This window comes from Mytilus edulis, chromosome 11 (assembly GCF_963676685.1).
Source record: "Mytilus edulis chromosome 11, xbMytEdul2.2, whole genome shotgun sequence".
In the NCBI taxonomy this organism is placed as follows: Eukaryota; Metazoa; Mollusca; class Bivalvia; order Mytilida; family Mytilidae; genus Mytilus; species Mytilus edulis.
The window spans coordinates 55419247-55440443 of NC_092354.1; the positions used below are offsets into that span (position 1 = coordinate 55419247).

At 32.7% G+C, this 21197-nt stretch overlaps 1 protein-coding gene across 10 annotated transcripts in view; it reads left to right on the forward strand.

Annotated features, from left to right (window-relative positions):
• Positions 1-21197, forward strand: part of LOC139495838 (cilia- and flagella-associated protein 337-like) — a 48135-nt gene that overhangs the window by 24397 nt on the left and 2541 nt on the right. For all 10 annotated transcript variants that reach the window (XM_071284227.1, XM_071284228.1, XM_071284230.1 and 7 more), the window contains 14 exons: positions 652-811; positions 1838-2016; positions 3061-3225; positions 5557-5672; positions 6732-6987; positions 9899-9961; positions 12638-12803; positions 13319-13453; positions 14448-14599; positions 15243-15308; positions 16225-16354; positions 17967-18085; positions 18703-18826; positions 21039-21148. In XM_071284227.1, the coding sequence (XP_071140328.1) occupies positions 652-811; positions 1838-2016; positions 3061-3225; positions 5557-5672; positions 6732-6987; positions 9899-9961; positions 12638-12803; positions 13319-13453; positions 14448-14599; positions 15243-15308; positions 16225-16354; positions 17967-18085; positions 18703-18826; positions 21039-21148 (1941 nt within the window). The remainder of the gene's footprint in view (positions 1-651; positions 812-1837; positions 2017-3060; positions 3226-5556; positions 5673-6731; positions 6988-9898; positions 9962-12637; positions 12804-13318; positions 13454-14447; positions 14600-15242; positions 15309-16224; positions 16355-17966; positions 18086-18702; positions 18827-21038; positions 21149-21197) is intronic.

The window sequence follows — 21197 nt, forward strand, 5'->3', positions numbered from 1 at the left end:
TGGGGTAGGTCAAACTTCTAGCCACACATATGTCTGTGGAATCCTTATGTCAACTCTAAACCTAATGGGGTAAGTCAAACTTCTAGCCACACATATGTCTGTGGAATCCTTATGTCAACTCTAAACCTAATTGGAAGTCAAACTTCTAGCCAATCAGTCATACTCTGTAAACCAACCTCTTTTTACAGTTTCTTTATTTTGCGATAATCTCTTTGCAGTCGCCATTTATATCTTTATTTCTTTCATTCTCTTGATAATTTATATAATGAAAGACCATTTTCTTACATATTTGGGATTATTTATATTCATGTTATTTTCTCTCGTTGAATTAAATCATTTGCATAAATAAGTTAGATTACAGCAGTATTTAAAAAAAAATTATTATAGAGTCATAGATCAGTTCCAATATACAAGTATCATTGCAATCATTTGTCTTTCTTACTTTAATAATCTTAATTTTTGTCAGTTACAACCTCTCTACCCTAATTTTCATATCAGAAATTATTACTGTAGGTCAGGTGGTCATATTTTCACATAAAAACAAACTTTAGCTGTTCAAGTCTTTGCTTTCATTTTTAGGTGCATGTATTATTAAGTCAAATCACCATTTTGAAACAAAATTAAGCTGACCAAGATTGTTTCTTTTTTTAGGTATTAAGAGGTCACATGGCTAGTGTTGTACAGGCCCAGTTTATGAAGTCCAGAAGTCAGCTGATCAGCTTCTCTAAAGATAAAGTGTTACGAATCTGGGACGTACAGCTACAAGTCTGTATACAGAGATTAGCTGGCATGTTCCCTAAAGGACCAGAAGGTAAAAATATATGTGGGATTCATACAAAATAAGATTGATTGATAGGGGTTCATACAAAATAAGATTGATTGATAAGGGTTCATACAAAATAAGAATGATTGATAGGGGTTCATACAAAATCAGATTTATTGATAGGGGTTCATACAAAATAAGAATGATTGATAGGGGTTCATACAAAATTAGATTGATTGATAGGGGTTCATACAAAATAAGATTGATGATAGGGGTTCATACAAGATAAGATTGATTGATAGGGGTTCATACAAAATAAGATTTATTGGTAATCAAACTTTTTTTGAAATGATTTTTAAAGTAAAAAGAGTTAATTGAGCATAATATGGTTTTATTCATGGGGATTTTGAATAACATATACTTTAACCTTTAACTTTTTCTGCTGTTGTCTGCTCTATGGTCGGGTTGTTGTCTCTTTGGCACGTTCCCCATCTCCATTCTCAATTTTATTTAAAACTTTCACCACATAAAAATAAGGAGATATGGGATGATTTTCAATGAGACAACTATCCACTAAAGTTCAAATGATGTTGGTGTAAGCAATTGTGTGGCCTTCAGCAATGAGATGAACCCATATCATATAGTTTGCTTTAAAAGTAAAAATTTGATATAAATCAATTAAGAAAACTAACAGCCTAATTTTTATGCCCCACCTACAATAGTAGAGGGGCATTATGTTTTCTGGTCTGTGGCACCGTTCGTTCGTCCGTCCGTCCGTTCGTTCGTTCGTTCGTCCCGCTTCAGGTTAAAGTTTTTGGTCAAGGTAGTTTTTGATGAAATTGAAGTCCAATCAACTTGAAACTTAGTACACATGTTCCCTATAGTATAATCTTTCTAATTTTAATGCCAAATTAGATATTTACCCAATTTCAAAGTCTATAAAACATGGAAAATGATAGTGCGAGTGGGGCATCCGTGTACTTTGGACACATTCTTGTTAACATTTAATTTGAAGATGGTAATAATATACATATAAATAAAAATCACTTCAATATCAATTATTTATGTTTCTAGTTCACAGTACTCTGTTCTTTGACGAAGGGAAAGATAGGAACGGATTAGATAGAAATCGTTTGTTCCTGACCTTCAACTACCAGCTGACCTTGTTAGAGATGAAGGCGGAGATCAGAGATAGGATTCTGTCACATGACAAACCAGTTATTGCTGCTATTTATAATGAAAAGAAAAGTCAGGTGATTAATTATAAAAAGATAAACAAATGTCTATTTTTAGCTAGACTCATGGTGAAAAGTTTTACATAAGGAATTGGTTGATTGAAAGAAATATTGAGCAAAGCTTTATCAAAGAAAAGAAAGCAAAAAATTAGAATAAAAAAATCTTATGTGATGATCCAATCTACCAAAAAATCATGCAAACCTGTCGGAATGTCACTTTTGCCAAATTAGTTCTTATTTGGCACATTGGTGTACCATAGTGATGTCAATAACCACACACAATTTTTTATGACCTTCACTGTAAATTCAGAAATGTTTGCGATGTTTTTATCAATGTTAATACTGATTTTGATTCATTAATTTGTATGCTGCTTTTCCTGAAATAGCAATGATAAAGGCACACAATAGTTTGAATTTACAGTATTTGTATCTATATGAAAGAAGTAGGTTAGATAAGTTCCTAAAATGGCCCCTATTTCTGGCTAAGATTTGAGAGTAGGATTAATTGACCAATACAAAATAGAATCATATATCATAGCTTATACAACGACAATATCAAAAATATATATTTTTTTAAATTATGTTGTCACTAATAGCATGACGTCACAAATAGCTCTCATTTTGATTTTCAACTTAAATTCATTGAAAATGGATAAATTTCCTTTGATTTCTTGGATATTTAAGTGCAGGCGTCCACATAAACAAATATCAGCATAATCTTTGTTATGGCATTTTACATATCTGACACAAACATTTAGGTTGTTGACGCCTACACTTTTCTAGGCATCAATTTGGTTAAAATCGGAACGATTTTATCAAATTTTGGCAGAATCTCTTGTTTTTTTTACCTATTTTGGATGTGAAAATCAACGCTTCATGTAAGAACTTTGAAAAAAATACTTCTAATTTACTTGCTCACATGTTTTTTCATCTTTTTATTCTGAAACTTTGAACTTAATAATAATCAGGGCCAAAATATGGCATTTACCGAACCTACCCCTTAAGGGATTACAAGTAGAAATTGTACTACTCATTTTTATCATTTATTTTTCTCCATTGTAGATTATAAGTGTCTGTCAGCAAGGAACAATGATTGTGTGGATGATTGATACAGGTCAAAAGGTCAAACAGTTCAACAATATTCATGGTACATCAGAGGTCACATGTTTAGCTCAAGATAGTTTTGGCTCCAAAATCTACACAGGTGGAACTGACGGTCTAGTCAAGGTAGGGTTCATGTTTAGTTTGTAAAGTATAGGGTAAAAAATCAGGCTGAGGTCCAAAGGACTGCAATGATCAAGGTATAGTCAAGGTAGGGTTCATATTCAGAATGTAAAGTAAGGGTCAAAAATCTGGGTCAGGACATCCTTTACAAAATCCTAATTTCATATTGCCTTCACATGCCTTGTAGGGTTTTATAGAAAGGTTGTGATTATTTTTAGGTGCAAACAACATAAGTTACATATATTGGTCAAGAAAATTAGGTAAGAGCCCAAAAACACCTTTGAATAAAATTTAAAATGATAACGTCATCAATCTTTTGAGTAGGCTTCTTTTTAGGTGGATACCACCAGGTGCGGGAGTTTCTCGCTGCATTGAAGACCAATCAGTGGCCTTGGGCTGTTGTCTGCTCTTTGGTCGGGTTGTTGTATCTTTAACACATTCCCCATTTCCAATTCTAAATTTTTATTCTAATTTTATTTTTGACTTGAAGTCTGAATGCTGCAATGATACATCTGACTATTTATTGAAAACACATCCAACTCCAGTTTGTATTCAGAAATCATAGGCCTGGCTACAAACACCATCACAGTCCTGGTGGTTTCTTGAAAGTAACTTTTTCCAACAAATGAAATAATAAATGCATGCAAAGTTATATAAATTTACATTAAATTTCAGGAATTTTTAAATGTTAGAAATACAAATACTTTTCTATGATGAAACAAGTAGAAGGAATGGCTGTTTATGGTTATTCTTTTGCATATTATTTCTGAAATCGATTTATAAAAATATGCTTCATAATAGTATTGAATTTTACAAATAACCTTCCTAGTAGCTGTCTTGATGTTTCAATAGAACCTAAAAAAAATTAATTGTGAATAATATTGTACGAGTTAAATATGACATATTATCGAAACATTCTTATTTTTATTTCGCTTGATCTGATACAGAGAGTACAAAATAAGAATAATGAATACAAGTTTACAGCATAAGCACACAATTTTTATACTGTTTCAATATTCAATTAAATTTCATTCTTAAATATTAAAGTAGAGTTACTTCCCCTCCTATATATATTTTTTGCTTTTCTTATAGTTATCATACTTGTATTTGAGTTTTGTATAAATGACAAGTGAATTCTATCTGTTTATAATCTTAGAATAGTTTAATCCTGTTGATTTTTCAAATATAGAATCAAAATTTTAAAAGATACAATAAAATTATATACCATTTTCTTAAACCTTCAACAAAAAGTAACATATTTAAAGGTTTCAATACAATGTGATGGTACAGACTGCATAGTTTGATGGCTAAAGTGGACAAAAAAAAAGTGGTAACTGTCCCATGGTAGATAGCAAAGAGATCCCTATTGGTAGATAACAAAGGGGTCTCAATTGGTTGTACCATCCATTAAAATTATAATGTCTGTGTTTTTGTATTTTTAATTCAAACCAATGTGTGAAAAGGCTGCATGTCAGCTACCACAAACCGTCTGTTTATACATGGTCTACAAGTGCATTGTAGAAGAAGTAATAGATTATATATTTGTACCCCCGCTTTGAAAAAAGGGGGGTATACTGTTTTACCTCTTTCTGTCCTTCCGTCAGTCCGTCCCATGAATATTTTTCGTTGCATTTTTCTCAGGAACTACAATATAAGGATTTCTGAAATTTGGTTTCAGGGTTTATATAAGTATGCTATACCGTGTGATGCCTTTTCAGATTCATCACTCAACAACTTCCTGTTTACCGAACACTTGTACTATTTTACACATGATAACCAAGTTGAAAATTTCCGTCACATTTTTCTCAGGAACTACAATACAAGGATTTCTGAAATTTGGTTTCAGGATTTATACAAGTCAGCTATACCGTATGATGCGTTTTCAGATTCATCACTCAACAACTTCTTGTTTACTGAACACAAGTTTGCATATTTTTACACTATTAAAATTATCCACTTGTGGCGGGGGTATCATCAGTGAGCAGTAGCTCACAGTTTCACTTGTTTTTTTATGTTGAACAAATGAGAAATTTTTGCTAAAGACACATTGTGGATTTTATTTGAAATTTGTAAGAAGTTTTGAAATTGACTTTTTAAGAAGCAAAAGATTAATAAAATTGACACTGGAAATGGGGAATTTGTCAAAGAGCCAACAACCTGACTAAAGGACATATAACAGCTGAAGGCCACCGATGGTTCTTCAACACAGCACAGACCCATTTCACAGTTATTAAAAAAAAAGTTCATTGAAAAATTGCTGCTGAAAACTCAATTTGATAGAAAACATTTGAGTGAAAATGGGATAAATTGTAATATATACAAAATATTTTTTAGGAATGGGATTTTAATGGTCATTGTTACCACCAGTTGGAGTGTGCTGGTGGTCAGCCTGCTGACATTGGTCAAACCTTAATACTCAAAAGATCTGTAGTGTCTGTAGGATGGACAAAGTGAGTTCAAATTAAAATAAAATGAGATGTGATTTGATTTCAATTTTAAATTATATGAATGAAAAGAGATACTGAATTATCTTTGTGGGTATTAAGGTGGCTTGTGGGTAAAAAAATTTCAGCAAAAAATTAAACCTTTATTTTTTTATTACAAATTTTATTTATTACACTATTAGCTATAACTTTATGATATGGTACAAAAAACAACCCAAAAAAATGATTCGGATTGGCCCCAGATGACTTTTAAAATGTTTGTATCATTGAAAAAGCTCCAAATTATCTCCCTTTGGTGCAAAAATGCAATTTTTTTGGTATCAAATTTGAAATATCCTTTTTAACACATCGGTGACCTATATTTTTATTATTGTCATCAAATAAGCTGTACATAAACTAAATATTTGTAAAATTTAAGCGATTTCTGAAATAAGGTTATTTTTTTATTTCGATATTAACTTTATTTCTCCTATTAGTTTTTACAGAAAAAAAGGACATTAACAAAAATGTATGCTTCTTCCATAGGCAGATTGTGAGTTTAAATGAACGGTGACCCCATTTTTTTTATTTCATTTTGCGTTCAAGTATATGATAAAGTTCATTTATAAAAAAAATATAGGGAAATCCTATATTAGAAAAAATAATTGATTTATACCCAGGAGCCCCCTTAATTTTCTTAAATTAAGGAAAAATTACATGTTTGTGGATATTTAATTTCATGTTGCTGAAATCTGCAATGTAGCCTAAAGGAAATTTGTTTAAGTTGAACATATTTTGAAATTGTGGTTCATCTTTATCTACGAAATCCATAAACATTGGTATCCAACAAATAATAATGCATCCACAGTACTGGGTATACTATATATGCAGAAAAAAGATTGGGTATGTTGAAATTAATGTAGCACTTACCAAATCATTTATCTCTTTAGAAATAAATTGGAAAAAAAAAGCAAAAACTATTATGCTAGTCATGACAGCATTCCTAAATGTTAGAAGAACAGGATTTTGTTTGTGTGAGTTCTGACGAAAACATACAATTTACTCAATATCCATATTGGTTTTCAGATACATTACTCTATTCCGTAATGCAGCGTTTAGAGAGCATCATGTTCAACCATCAGATTGGAAAGGAGGCCAGGAACACGTAGAGGATATCTTATGCATTGCTTACTCAGGACCTAATTTGCTTGCCACAGGATCTTACGATGGGGAAATTATTGTGTGGAACCTAGGATCAGAACAAGTGTCAAAGAGACTAAATGTCAGATGTCGTAGAATTTTGTTGAAAGGCAAAAGCAATGTTGGTGCAATGAGTCGTGAGGTAGGTTATGTTTTATAAATGAATTAATGAATTGAAAGTTGCATACAAATTGGATTAAATTTTAGCAGGGTTGTATGTATAAACTAATCTTAGGAATCGGAAATGGGACATGTATTATAGAATTAAGACCAAGCTGGCACTTTTTATCATAACTGCAACACTAGTGAATTCAGTTTAAATCCGTTGAGGCCTCAAGATATTGTAAGAATAACACTGGTATTCATATTCATGTTCAATTACTGAAGAGATATTATTAGCTCACCTGGCCCGAAGGGCCAAGTGAGCTTTTCCCATCACTTTGCGTCCGTCGTCTGTCGTCGTCGTCAGTCGTCGTTAACTTTTACAAAAATCTTCTCCCTATGAAACTACTGGGCCAAATTAAACCAAACATGGCCACAATCATCATTGGGGTATATAGTTTAAAAAATGTGTGGCGTGACCCGACCAACCAACCAAGATGGCCGCCATGGCTAAAAATAGAACATAGGGGTAAAATGCAGTTTTTGGCTTATAACTCAAAAATCAAAGCATTTAGAGCAAATCTGACATGGGGGTAAAATTGTTTATCAGGTCAAGATCTATCTGCCCTGAAATTTTCAGATGAATCGGACAACCCGTTGTTGGGTTGCTGCCCCTGAATTGATAATTTTAAGGAAATTTTGCTGTTTTTGGTTATTATCTTGAATATTATTATAGATAGAGATAAACTGTAAACAGCAATAATGTTCAGCAAAGTAAGATTTACAAATAAGTCAACGTGACCGAAATGGTCAGTTGACCCTTTTAGGAGTTATTGCCCTTTTTAGTCAATTTTTAACCATTTTTCGTAAATCTTAAGTATCTTTTACAAAAATCTTCTCCTCTGAAACTACTGGGACAAATTAATCCAAACTTGGCCACAATCATTATTGGGGTATCTAGTTTTAAAAATGTGTGGCGTGACCTGGCCAACCAACCAAGATGGCCGCCATGGCTAAAAATAGATCATAGGGGTAAAATGCAGTTTTTGGCTTATAACTTAAAAACCAAAGTATTTAGAGCAAATCTGACAGGAAGTAAAATTGTTCATCAGGTCAAGATCTATCTGCCCTGAAATTGTCAGATGAATCGAACAACCCGTTGTTGGGTTGCTGCCCCTGAATTTATAAGTTTAAGGAAATTTTGCTGTTTTTGGTTATTATTTTGAATATTATTAGATAGAGATAAACTGTAAACAGCAATAATGTTCAGCAAAGTAAGATCTACAAATAAGTCAGCATGAACAAAATGGTCAGTTGACCACTTTAGGAGTTATTGCCCTTTATAGTCAATTTTTAACCATTTTTCGTAAATCTTAGTAATCTTTTAGAAAAATCTTTTTCTGAAACTACTGGGCCAAATTTAAGTAAACTTGGCCATATTCATCATTGGGGTATCTAGTTAAAAAAATGTGTCCGGTGACCCGGCCAACCAACTGAGATGGCCGCCATGGCTAAAAATAGAACATAGGGGTAAAATGCAGTTTTTGGCTTATAACTCAAAAATCAAAGCATTTAGAGCAAATCTGACAGGGTAAAATTGTTCATCAGGTCAAGATCTATCTGCCCTGAAATTGTCAGATGAATCGAACAACCCGTTGTTGGGTTGCTGCCCCTGAATTGATAATTTTAAGGAAATTTTGCTGTTTTTGGTTATTATTTTGAATATTATTATAGATAGAGATAAACTGTAAACAGCAATAATGTTCAGCAAAGTATGATCTACAAATAAGTCAGCATGAACAAAATGGTCAGTTGACCACTTTAGGAGTTATTGCCCTTTATAGTCAATTTTTAACCATTTTTCGTAAATCTTAGTAATCTTTTAGAAAAATCTTTTTCTGAAACTACTGGGCCAAATTTAAGTAAACTTGGCCATATTCATCATTGGGGTATCTAGTTTAAAAAATGTGTCCAGTGACCCGGCCAACCAACCGAGATGGCCGCCATGGCTAAAAATAGAACATAGGGGTAAAATGCAGTTTTTGGCTTATTACTCAAAAACCAAAGCATTTAGAGCAAATCTGACAGGAAGTAAAATTGTTGATCAGGTCACGATCTATCTGCCCTGGAATTTTCAGATGAATCGGATAATCGGTTGTTAGGTTGCTGCCCCTGAATTGGTAATTTTGTGGAAATTTTGCTGTTTTTTTTGTTATCTTGAATATTATTATAGATAGAGATAAACTGTAAACAGCAATAATGTACAGCAAAGTAAGAACTAAAAATAAGTCACTATGACCAAAATAGTCAATTGACCCCCTAAGGAGTTATTCCCCTTCATAGTCAATTTTTAACAATTTTCTTAAAATTTGAAGATTTTCAATAACATTTTCCACAGAAAGCACTGTTATAGATAGAGATAATTGTAAGCAGCAAGAATGTTTAGTAAAGTAAGATGTACAAACACATCACCATCACCAAAACACAATTTTGTCATGAATCCATCTGCTTCCTTTGTTTAATATTCACATAGACCAAGGTGAGCGACACAGGCTCTTTAGAGCCTCTAGTTTAAATGTCTTGATAACTTTAATTATACTCTGGTATCAGTTTTATGCAGTGTTTGTCAAGTCAAAGATTTACATACCTGCCAACTGGCACTATTTGTGTGGGATTTCCCCCATGAAGGCTCCAAAAAAATTATTTTGAAAGATCAATTTTGTCCATAATTTTTAACAAAACAATTTATTTTAAAATGGCCATAGGCTTGTTAGGAGAAGCCAAAAAAAACAACTTTAAAATGTATTTGAAGGTCCCATTGAAGGTTTTGTAGGACTGCAATAGCCATCTTGCACGTAAAACCCCCATGGGCATTTTGAAAATTTGGCAGGTATGAATTTACTGTACTACTGGGTGTATCAGTTGATAATTAAATTTCGTTATATTTTCAGGCTACCCATATGTCAACAAAGAGTCGACCTAGGTCAAGGGCTTCACAAAGACAGGAAGATTCTGTAAGTTTAAAGAACAATATAAAAATTAAGAGAAGTGGTTTGTTTGCTAATGAGACAATTATCCACCATATAGTTGTTTAAGGAAGCTGGCTTGTCATGTTTTGGATTTTTTTGTCAGATTTTCGGAACCCTCTGGTTTTATCCATTTGAATGCCTTGAAAAATTTTGCCCGGTGACCCCCATTTTTCTTTTTGTAAATCTTTTACATGTATAATAATAAGCCATCTGTAAAAGTCTTTTAAAATTTTAATTATTTTTTAATAGTTTTTGAGAACTTAAATTTGTCAATGATAAAGCTATGAAAAGTCAAGAGAGAATATTTTCCCGCCAAAATTGCAACAGCTAATATCTCGAAAACATGCACGGCGACCTATATATTTTTTTTGCTCTTTGGATTCCTTTAATAATCCCTATCAATATAAACTAGTGTTTTGAAAAGTTAATTACTTTGAAACTGAGAAGCGAACTCCCTTAAGTGAGTATGATATAAGCAATTATAGGCATCAGTATGTTCTTCAACAATAGGAAAATCCATATCATATAGTCAACTATGAAAGGCCCCTACAAGATAAATGTGAAATAATTCAAATGAGAAAACTAATGCCCTAATTTAGAACAGAACAATTTACGAAAAAATTAATAAGAATGTTGAAAGTTTTAAAGTAAAGTGACATTAAATATGATAAAAAGTCTTTAAAGGCAAAACAAACTTCTTTCTAAGTGTACAATATAATTAATACTTTCATATTGTGATAAGTCATAAATTATATTTTCAGAATGAAGGACCTTCATCAGAGGCAGAATGGTGGATTAATGTTTGCACCCTATTTATATAGATATGGTAACCGGCGGTTGAGTTAACCAGCGGTTGAGTTAACCGACGGTTGAGTTAACCGACGGTTGAGTTAACCGACGGTTGAGTCAACCAGCGGTTGCGTTAACCGGCGGTTGAGTTGACCGGCGGTTGAGTTAACCCGTGGTTGAGTTAACCGTCGGTTGAGTTAACCGGCGGTTGAGTTTACCGGCGGTTGAGTTAACCGGTGAAAAATCCCAGTGGGATTTTCCATGGTTACAATTATCTATATTTAGCTTATGTTCATGTTACATTAACCCAACCGCCGGTTAACTCAACCGCTGGTTAACTCAACCGCCGGTTACCATATCTATATAAATAGGGTGCAAACATTAATCCACCATTCTGCCTCTGATGAAGGTCCTTTATGGACCGAAACCGGTCAGGCTATCAAACATCACCAGGCGCTGTTAATTATGTGTATTGGTATATACTATATTTTTATGCTTTTACATTTTTCTCACTGATACACATAGTTAATATGGCTTCTACTAACGAAAGCTCCATGGAGCTAATGTGTTTAGAGACTACTTATGTCAGTACACCTTTCCTATATTGCCTATTGATTTTTCACTGGCATAGGAGCTCTAAGCGTAAGCCTAACGATTACCTGAAATTGATGTATATATGTAATACCTACATTACAAACTTAAGGTGTTGAAAACTTTTTAACACTGAGGATTAATATTCATCTACCTTTGATCTTGAAAGGAGTACTAAAGGCTTAAATGAAGCATTCTCAATAAGAACCCCCCCCCCTAAACCAAATTTTGTTTGGTTAGGGGAGGGGGTAATAGTTTTGACTTGATGTTTTGGTGTATCACAAGCTAATACGTCAAGACTGCATGACTACCATGAAATACTATTATTAGACTTGATATTTAGGTGTATCATAAGCCAAAGATCAAGACTGCATGACTACCATGAATTACTATTTCAGGACTTGATATTCAGGTGTATCATAAGCCTGAGATCAAGACTGCATGACTACTAGGAAGTACTATTTCAAGACTTGATATTTAGGTGTATCATAAGCCTGAGATCAAGACTGCATGACTACTAGGAAGTACTATTTCAAGACTTGATATTTAGGTGTATCATAAGCCAAATATTAAGATCACATAACTACCATGAAATACTATTCCAAGACTTGATATTTAGGTGGATCATAAGCCAAAGATCAAGACTAAATGATTACTATGTACTTCTTAAATTTTTAAAACACCCTTTATCCAATGCTAAAGCCCAAATATGGTTATATCATCAGGTCACATGTTTACCATATAGTGTAAAAATGTTTACCGTAACATGTCAAAAAGTTTACTGTAACATGAACATAAGCTAAATATAGATAATTGTAACCATGGAAAATCCCACTGGGATTTTTCACCGGTTAACTCAACCGCCGGTAAACTCAACCGCCGGTTAACTCAACCGCCGGTTAACTCAACCGCCGGTCAACTCAACCGCCGGTCAACTCAACCGCCGGTTGACGCAACCGCCGGTTGACTCAACCGCCGGTTAACTCAACCGCCGGTTAACTCAACCGCCGGTTACCATATCTATATAAATAGGGTGCAAACATTAATCCACCATTCTGCCTCTGATGAAGGTCCTTTATGGACCGAAACCGGTCAGGCTATCAAACATCACCAGGCGCTGTTAATTATGTGTATTGGTATATACTATATTTTTATGCTTTTACATTTTTCTCACTGATACACATAGTTAATATGGCTTCTACTAACGAAAGCTCCATGGAGCTAATGTGTTTAGAGACTACTTATGTCAGTACACCTTTCCTATATTGCCTATATTTTCAGAATGACTTTGGCTATGCTGTAACGAGGTTACAATTTTTAGAAGAGAGAAAGCACCAGTCTGCAGGGGGCGGAGCTAACTTAGTTAGTTGTGGCGGAAATGGTTGGGTCAGGTTTTGGAATACAGCTAAATCAGAATTAATGGCAGAGTTTGTTGCTCATACACATGGTAAGTACACAACTAATATGACCTCATTTAGGGACGACATCAAAAGATTGATGTAGGATAAAAAACTTAATTCAAATAGTTTGGGGGTGGGGGATCAACATTGCTGCAAGTTTTGTTAATCTAAAATCGATTTTACATATATCCCTATTGGTCAATCAATTTTTCCCAAATTAAGTTAAGAGGGGGTGTGGGGGTCAGTGAAAAAACTATGTGAATTAAGTTTTTTATCCTTCATTGAACTTTTGATGTCGTCCCTAACAGGACTAACAGATTTGTAAAATAATTTGATGTCAATCAAATTTCGGCTAACCCTTTCAATAAGAACTTTTTAGATGCTAGTAGCTTGAGCTAGACATTCTTTACAGTTTAAATATTTGAAATGCTTGGCAGGCCTGATGGTTAGATTACTTACAATTTGACTATATGGATTGGAGAAATATATCACACTTGATGCAGTGTTAGAATCTATATTTATTAGCTAATTATGCATGTACATGTATTGAATTATCTTGTAGCTGGTAGTATAATAATGGCTATTGATGCACAGAACAGATATTTAGCGACAGGCGATGTTGATGGTAGTATCAAAGTCTGGGACATCAAAGAATATTGTTTACATCAGCAAGACGAAATTGTAACAGCACCACCTAGTGAGTATAAATATCAAGGGCAAATAAATATATTAAAACCTAGTTGTATTATAAAGTTATTTCCAGTACACAAACTCTTAAACCACATTAACAATGAAATCAAATTACTGTGGATTCATTTATTTGAGATAAAACCAAATTTCGTGGATTGAGAACAAATTTCATTTTCTCTAAAATTTCATATCAGTATTTTGCAAAAGTCTGAATACAAACCTATAGGAAATGAGGGGCGTAAAGGGGGGTATCTGCACGGAAGAACGCGAAATAAAATTGCCATTTCACGATGAACGAACAATTAAAAATTTCTTACACGTTGGTCTTTTTACCGATTTCACGAAACACGGTGAATAATGAACCTTTTTCACGGCTGCACGTGAAATAAAAATGGCAAAACACGTTGCACGAAAATAAACCTTTACCACCCTCGGAAACTTGTACTTGGTTTAACAATAAAATTCTTTGATTTACCTATACCCTCAAAATCCATGAAAATTGATCTCCAATAAATGATAATGAATACACAGTTATTATTTTTTAATATAAATCCTCTCTTATATTAATGTGCAACAGTGAGACAATTTTTTATGCCCTGCTGTACTTGATAAGACATAATTATTTCTGGATAGAATAAACTGACCTCTAGTGGGCAAATCTTTTCTCTAATTCTTAATCTAGGGCACTTTCTTGAGTAGCAGAATTTTTAGATCTTGGGGTTTGTCAACTCGGATTAAAAAATGACAACCTCCAACATTCATGAATATTATGTCACCTTCTTTTAAATAACTGCAGTTTGGTTGTTGTCATATATAATCACTTTCAGCACACTTATATAGATATAACCACTGTCCTGTGTATTTTAAGAAGAAAACTGACATTCCTAGTCATTTAAGCTCAGACAATTTAGAACTCACCTTGACTGCTGTTTAAAGATAATTTGTAAACTGTGTTACAACATATTATACATGTAAAACTGTATTGAACTTCATTATTTCAGAGCTAAAAAGTCAGTTCCAGCCTCATGTAGATATGATTAATACGTTAGAGATGTGTGAGCGTAATGGTAGAACTTTAGTGATATCAGCATCATCAGACTGTAGTGTGGCAGTGTATGACTTCCTAGGCAAGAGGATTGGTGTCTGTGGCCAGGTAAATAGATTGTTTTACTTAATGTAGATTTCTACTGCTATAACTATAACTGTTAACATTTGGACATATTTTGCATAGCTAAAGTACACGTAAAATAGAAATGTAAACATGAGGTTGAAGATATCGGTAAAAGGAAAAAAGAAAACTCATTAGTAGAGAAAAAACACTCAAAATCATGATTAATATAAAAAAATAATTAAACAAAGCACAAATCATTACACTGAAAACAAGACTGAGCTTATCAAACTCCACCAATTTACCTAAATTGAAATGCATTTGGAAGTACATAATAACTGGGTTAAAAATTACAAAAATTACTATGAATAAGTCTAAGTCAGAAACTACAATTCTTTAAATAGAAATTATTGTTAAACTACCTCCCTGTTATAGACCTCTTCTACTCTTGAGGGTTTATACTATTTAAACATGAATAAAACACGCCATGAATCTTGGATTTTGATGTGGCTCTCCAGATATGATCCTCAACCAACTCCAAATGAATGATTGCGGATTTTTCATTGACTAGTTATTCAGGTGTTAATATAGCCATTGTAGGACAGCAAAATATAACCACTGAATTATTTGTGTATTTTAAGCCATTATTTCCAACGTTGCCAGTTTATGTTTATGATTTTATTACTAGGAGGAGCATTGGAAAGTTGAACAATTTGATCCAGCAGAAGAAATAGAGGAAGAGGAAGAAGAAGAGGTCAGTTCGTAACTCCTCCCCAAACCTGTTTGATCATCTGATTTTTACGTAGAATAAACTTAATGGGGATGACATGAAGTGGGGATATGGGATACAGGGGTTTAAAGAACAGTGGGGATGGGGATATAGGGGATAAAAAAAAAGTGATGATTTGAGAAATAGGGGGTAAAAAAAGGGATCTGGAAAATACAGGGGTAAAAAAACTAATTTAGCAAAAATGGGAATTTGCTCATCAGAATTTTTTCCTTGCGCAGATTATTTCAATATCATATTGAGTTTTGTGTGATTTTCGTACCAATTGATTTAAGAAAAATTGAAGTTATGTCTCTTTCAATGTTGAATATAAAATAGTTGAATGTGAAGTATGGATGATAATTTGGTTTCTTGTGTTAGTTTATTTGATAGTATGTCAATGTAATGTGGAGAGCTTACAAATAATGGGTACCAGATTTTTGGTGTGTAGAAAAGAGCTATTGTTTCTTTTACAATTGTCATGAAACACATGAATGCTTTTTTTCATCTTTAAGTCCTAAAAAAAACTTTTATTCCCTGTTTGTGTTTTTTTTCTCATCAACAAATTATCCGTCTTCCTCTTAAAGACCGAGAGATACTCTACTGTGGATTCATAATTATTCTTAGGATACCAGATTAAGTGGATATCAGGGTATTAGTAAACTACAATTTTAAAAGATCAAAACAGTGCAAATTTGATGTAGGCTTGTATGCCAAAATTAGCCAAACCACAATATAATGTAACGACAAAAATTGGAAAAAAAATCCATTAATCCATGATAGTTGGTACCCGAGAAAACGAATAAGTCCACAGTAATTTCCAAAAGGAACCTTTTATTACTTTCCATTTTCATTCTTATGCAAATTTTTGATAGATTTTCAATAAAATTCATATGTAAAATAGGAAGAAGAACAGGAGGAGAAAGAGACAGAAGAAGAGAAACCATTATTGGAAAAGGACTGGAAACCAGATGAAAGAGCAATATCAGATTTACAGGGATACAGGATACACGTTTGGGACACTACCATTCTAGGTATGGATTGAGACTTAGGGACACAAGTAATTTAAAAATTGGTCCCAAATATGAAAAATTGACAAACTAGGTATGCATCAATAACAAAGCAACACCATGACACATTCTAATGCAATTTGTATGTAACAATTTTTTTCATTGGCTAAAAGTTGCTGTCAAATCCACAGTTGACCAGGCGTAACTTAGGAGGGTCAACCATTTTGAAATGATTGAATCAACAAATGTTCGATTACTACTATATAATCCAAAATAAAACAACACCTACCACGAATTCGCCGTTTTAAAGTTATTTTATCCGAATTTGAAGCGTACAGGTAACTTAATTACCTCCAGTTTGTAAGTTTTTATTTAACTGACGTCACGTTTACCCATGACGTCTTTGCGCCAAAATCATTCATGAAGTTTCACGGATTTTTTTTTTATTTGTCAAATTTAGACATTTTTCCAAGTTTTATTGTATTATTTCTTTTTGAAATGCATTAGAATCGGAATAACAGTACTGTAGTTGAAGAGTTGCCACCGTCAATTTTGATTTGACGGTCGCAAATCTCCATTTTACTGTCTCCGCTACGCGTCGCAAGTAAAACTGCATTTGCGACCGTCAAATCTGCAATTGACGGCAACTCTTCAACTACAGTACTGTTATCCCTTAAATCTAGGTATGCATCAATAAGAAAGCAACACAATGACACAATCAATCAAAAGTCATTTGGACTTATGCATAGTCTTTAACAATAGACTAGCATAAAAAACCAATAAAAGATGAGTTTTTACAAAAATTAAATGCAACATCCAAGCCATTTTCTCAACAAAAGCATAGTAAATTTCGAAATCTTTGTTATCATTTTTTTTTTTTGCAGCTTTGTATACCAACATGATCCAATTTGTATACAATTTCAAAATATTTAATTGAAGATTTTTCATTGGTCAGGCATTCAGGCATTAATGTAGCCATAATAACAAATAACGGTACCAATTTTTCTGCACCAGATGCACATTTTGACAATACATGTCTCTTCAGTGATGCTAGTGGCCAAAATACTTGTTATGTTCTAATTTGTAACCTCAAACGAACATAAAACATTTATCAATATAATAAAAAACTCTCACATGGGAGTAGCCACTTGCAAAAGTCAAGTGCATTTTTATTCAGGTAATAAATACACGTAACTCATTTTATACCAATGAGAATTATGAAAATTGTCTTGTCTCTAACTAGCACTGCAACATCAATATTTGCGACTCTTCTTGGACTATCAACCTGTAAATAAATAATTTTCATAATCATTTATTTGGAAAAAAGCATTTAAAGCACTTGACTGCAATGACTTGAATGACTTTAACTACTACCAAACCACCCGTGCATGAAATTCTTCCCGCATACTTTATATACCTAATCAAACAGATCTTTCTATAAATAGCATAAACACATGTTCCTAACTAAACAAAACAAACTAGCATCGATATATGTACAACTTTGATAAATATAAAAATCCAAAGCTGATATAAAAGATGATAGGTCAGTACATAGAATATGATAACTGAATTATCTTAGATAACACTTGTCCAAAAAACATACACTCCACCAAAAACAGTTTTTCAATTATTTTAGGAAAAGAATATCAAGAAACAAGAACAAAGAAAAGAGAAAGAAAACAGCCAGGCAATATTCCAGATTTACCTTACCTTCATTGGGAGAGAACAGGACAAGCCCCAGCTGGACCATACTCTGTAAGATAAATCACAATTATTCTATTTTTGATTAAGACTGCAATTCTCTGCATCTGTATTGTCTTTGAAGGCACTTTTTGGGTAAATATTGCATGAAATTCAATGAAAACCTTATGGTATTGACTTGATGTCTAAATTTTCCAAGGTTGATCACTACTTTTGAGACACAAAATGTAATGTATTGATCATAAGCTTTTAAACAACCTATCCCATAAACATTTTCAGAAATCCATCAATGTAATATATGCTCAGATATTCAAGTTACAAAATAATATACAATTTGTCAAGAATATAACATAACGTTTGCAAGTTTCAAGAATATAATATCTGTTCTAAAAGAGGGGCAAAAGATACCAGAGGGTCAGTCAAACTCATACATCGAAAATAAACTGACAACGCCATGGCTAAAAATGAAAAAGACAAACAGACAAATGTTAAAGCTAAAATATGTTCTATACCAAAATACCCTTAGATATGTATATGCAATTGATTCAAAGACACCCAGATAATTTTTTCTAGAATATCCTAAAACAGAAAGCCTATCCTAAATTTATACAGCACTTTGAGTCTTTGACCTTCTGTTTAAATTTAGTTTACTGTAAATTTTGTTTTTGTAGGCATTGGAAACAAAAGATTTACAGGACTTGGAGAATTTAAAAGTGTCCAAACAAGATTTTAATTATGTACCTAAACGTAAAGATAGTCATTTGAGACTGCCCAAACTACCTAATCTTGTTGATAGTAAGTATTTGTATAAAGAAATGTGTATTTGCTTGGTTGACTTACTGTATCTCAGAAATTGTGTATAATATGATTAATATTTGTGCAATGAAGTACTTATGATGATTGTTTAGTGTCATGACTGTCTTCTTTTTTTATTGAAAAGTTTAATTAGTTTTCTTGTTTGAATTGTTTTACATTGTCTTATCTGGGCCTTTTATAGCTGACTATGCAGTATGGGCTTTGCTTATTATTGAAGGCCATACGGTGACCTATAGTTGTTAATGTCTGTGTCATTTTGTTTTTTTTATGAATAGTTGTCTCATTTGCAATCATACCACATCTTCTTTTTTATATAAACATTGTTCTTGTTTTTGCCATAAAAATATGAAGAAAAAAATTGCATTTCTATTATTTGTAGTTTATGAAAACATTTAAAAGAGTCAGTTTGACTGTAAGAGGAACCTTTATAACAATTACAATATTGCAAAGAGCTCTATTATATTTTTACATCAATTGTTTGAAGTTATGGGTTTGGTCACTATTTGGGTTAAACCAATGACTTAAACAAAAATAGTTTGATGCTCCTTAGCTTAAGGTGGTACCTAACACTACAGGGAGATAACTCTGTAATATCAGCAGAACGTTTTAATGACGTTGTGTTCTTAAGGGAATATTAAGCTTCTCAATGATCAAAATGAGTGTTTTTCAAACTGCTATATAACCAGTGTATTTGTTCTAACAAAACGGTTGGTTCAAAATTTTTGAAATTTTTATATTTTTGTTTAAGGGTCAAAGTAAATACTTTGTCAAAATTTTAAGAAAATTAAACGAGCCAAATTAATTTTAGTTCAGGTGTTAGGTACCACCTTAATATACAACATTTAGGTTAATTTTCTTAATTTTGTTTTGATCTTTATGTGATAATTCTCAATCTCAGGTTACACGTACCTCTGAGAATGAGTTGTTTGTGTCCAGTAGAGTTATTAGAACATCATAACCTCATAAGCTAACATCATTGACGTTGTCTATAAAAATTGTGATAAACAATTAATGTATGGTATTTAATGCCCAAAAAGGCACAAGCCAGGGCAGACCGTGCAAGGGCTGTATAGCCAGTCAAGGTCGTTAAAAACTACCATTTGGTCTTTCATATCATGAAAGTTTAATTTCTTGTCCTTAAATGAGACTTTAGCAGAAAAAATCCCTCTAGTTTTCAAACTATAGATGAGCTATTATTCACTTGCTTTAGAAATTGAGAATTGAAATTAAAAAGCAGGGGTCAAATAAATTATTTAACTGGATTATTATTACAATTTAAGAAAAGCGAAAACCCAGTTCTGTCTTTTCTGAAAGGAATGTAAGTAAACTGGTTTTGGGTGCGACACAAAACTGGGGATAGTAACTTATAACTGCAACTCTGTACTTCAATAACCTCATCTTCCTATACTCATCATTACATCAGACAATTATAGTATCAGTTTATCAAATGACAATTTCACAGGGTTATGTGAGTCATAAATGATTGGTACTTTGGAAACATTATAAATTTTTGTAATATAGAAACACACAGTGAGAAGATCTACTATAAGATTGAATGGATAAAAGTTGAAAAATAACTTTGTAAATTAAATTAAGTATTATTGCAGTTATGTATATTAATATTATAGTTAGTACAAATTTAACAAATTATCTCTCTACCTTCACATTTTCCATTCACTGGTTGGTACTTTTTGCACATGGAAAGGGATGAACTTTCAAAATTTTACTTATCAACAAAAAGTGAAAAACTTCTTATAATGAATACAAATTAGATTGAAATGATATTTTGTTCTCCCACAAAATAAAGTTTTTATTCAACCTAGCAAATACCATATTCAAACATATATGCATTTGGACAAATACAGACCAATCTGAAAAAATCAGTTGTTTAAAATAAATCCTGTTTTTTCAATATAAACACAAATAGATGATTTTACAACATCAGAACCACCTGTTTACCAAACTTAAACAAAATAACGAATGTATTTTACAACTTCACTGTCAATGATCAGATCAAATAAATCAAAAATGGCAGTATAGAAGAACCTGCATTTTAGGGACACAACAGTTCCATCATAGAAATGTTGCATTGTCAACATTGACAAAAAATCCTACACACGCTAATGTTATACATACTTTGCTAAAGTCATGTTGAGGAAACAAAAATTAACAATTTAATCTACGTTTTCAGCTCTACAACAGCCTATTCCTGAGAAGGAGATTTTCCCTAAGTACATCCTTGACTTTGAAGCCAAGATGAAAAGTTACCATAAAATGCAGTTAGAACAACAAAACCAACCTGTAAGTAAATCACTAAGTATCAGAAGACTAGTGACCTAAATTGGTACAA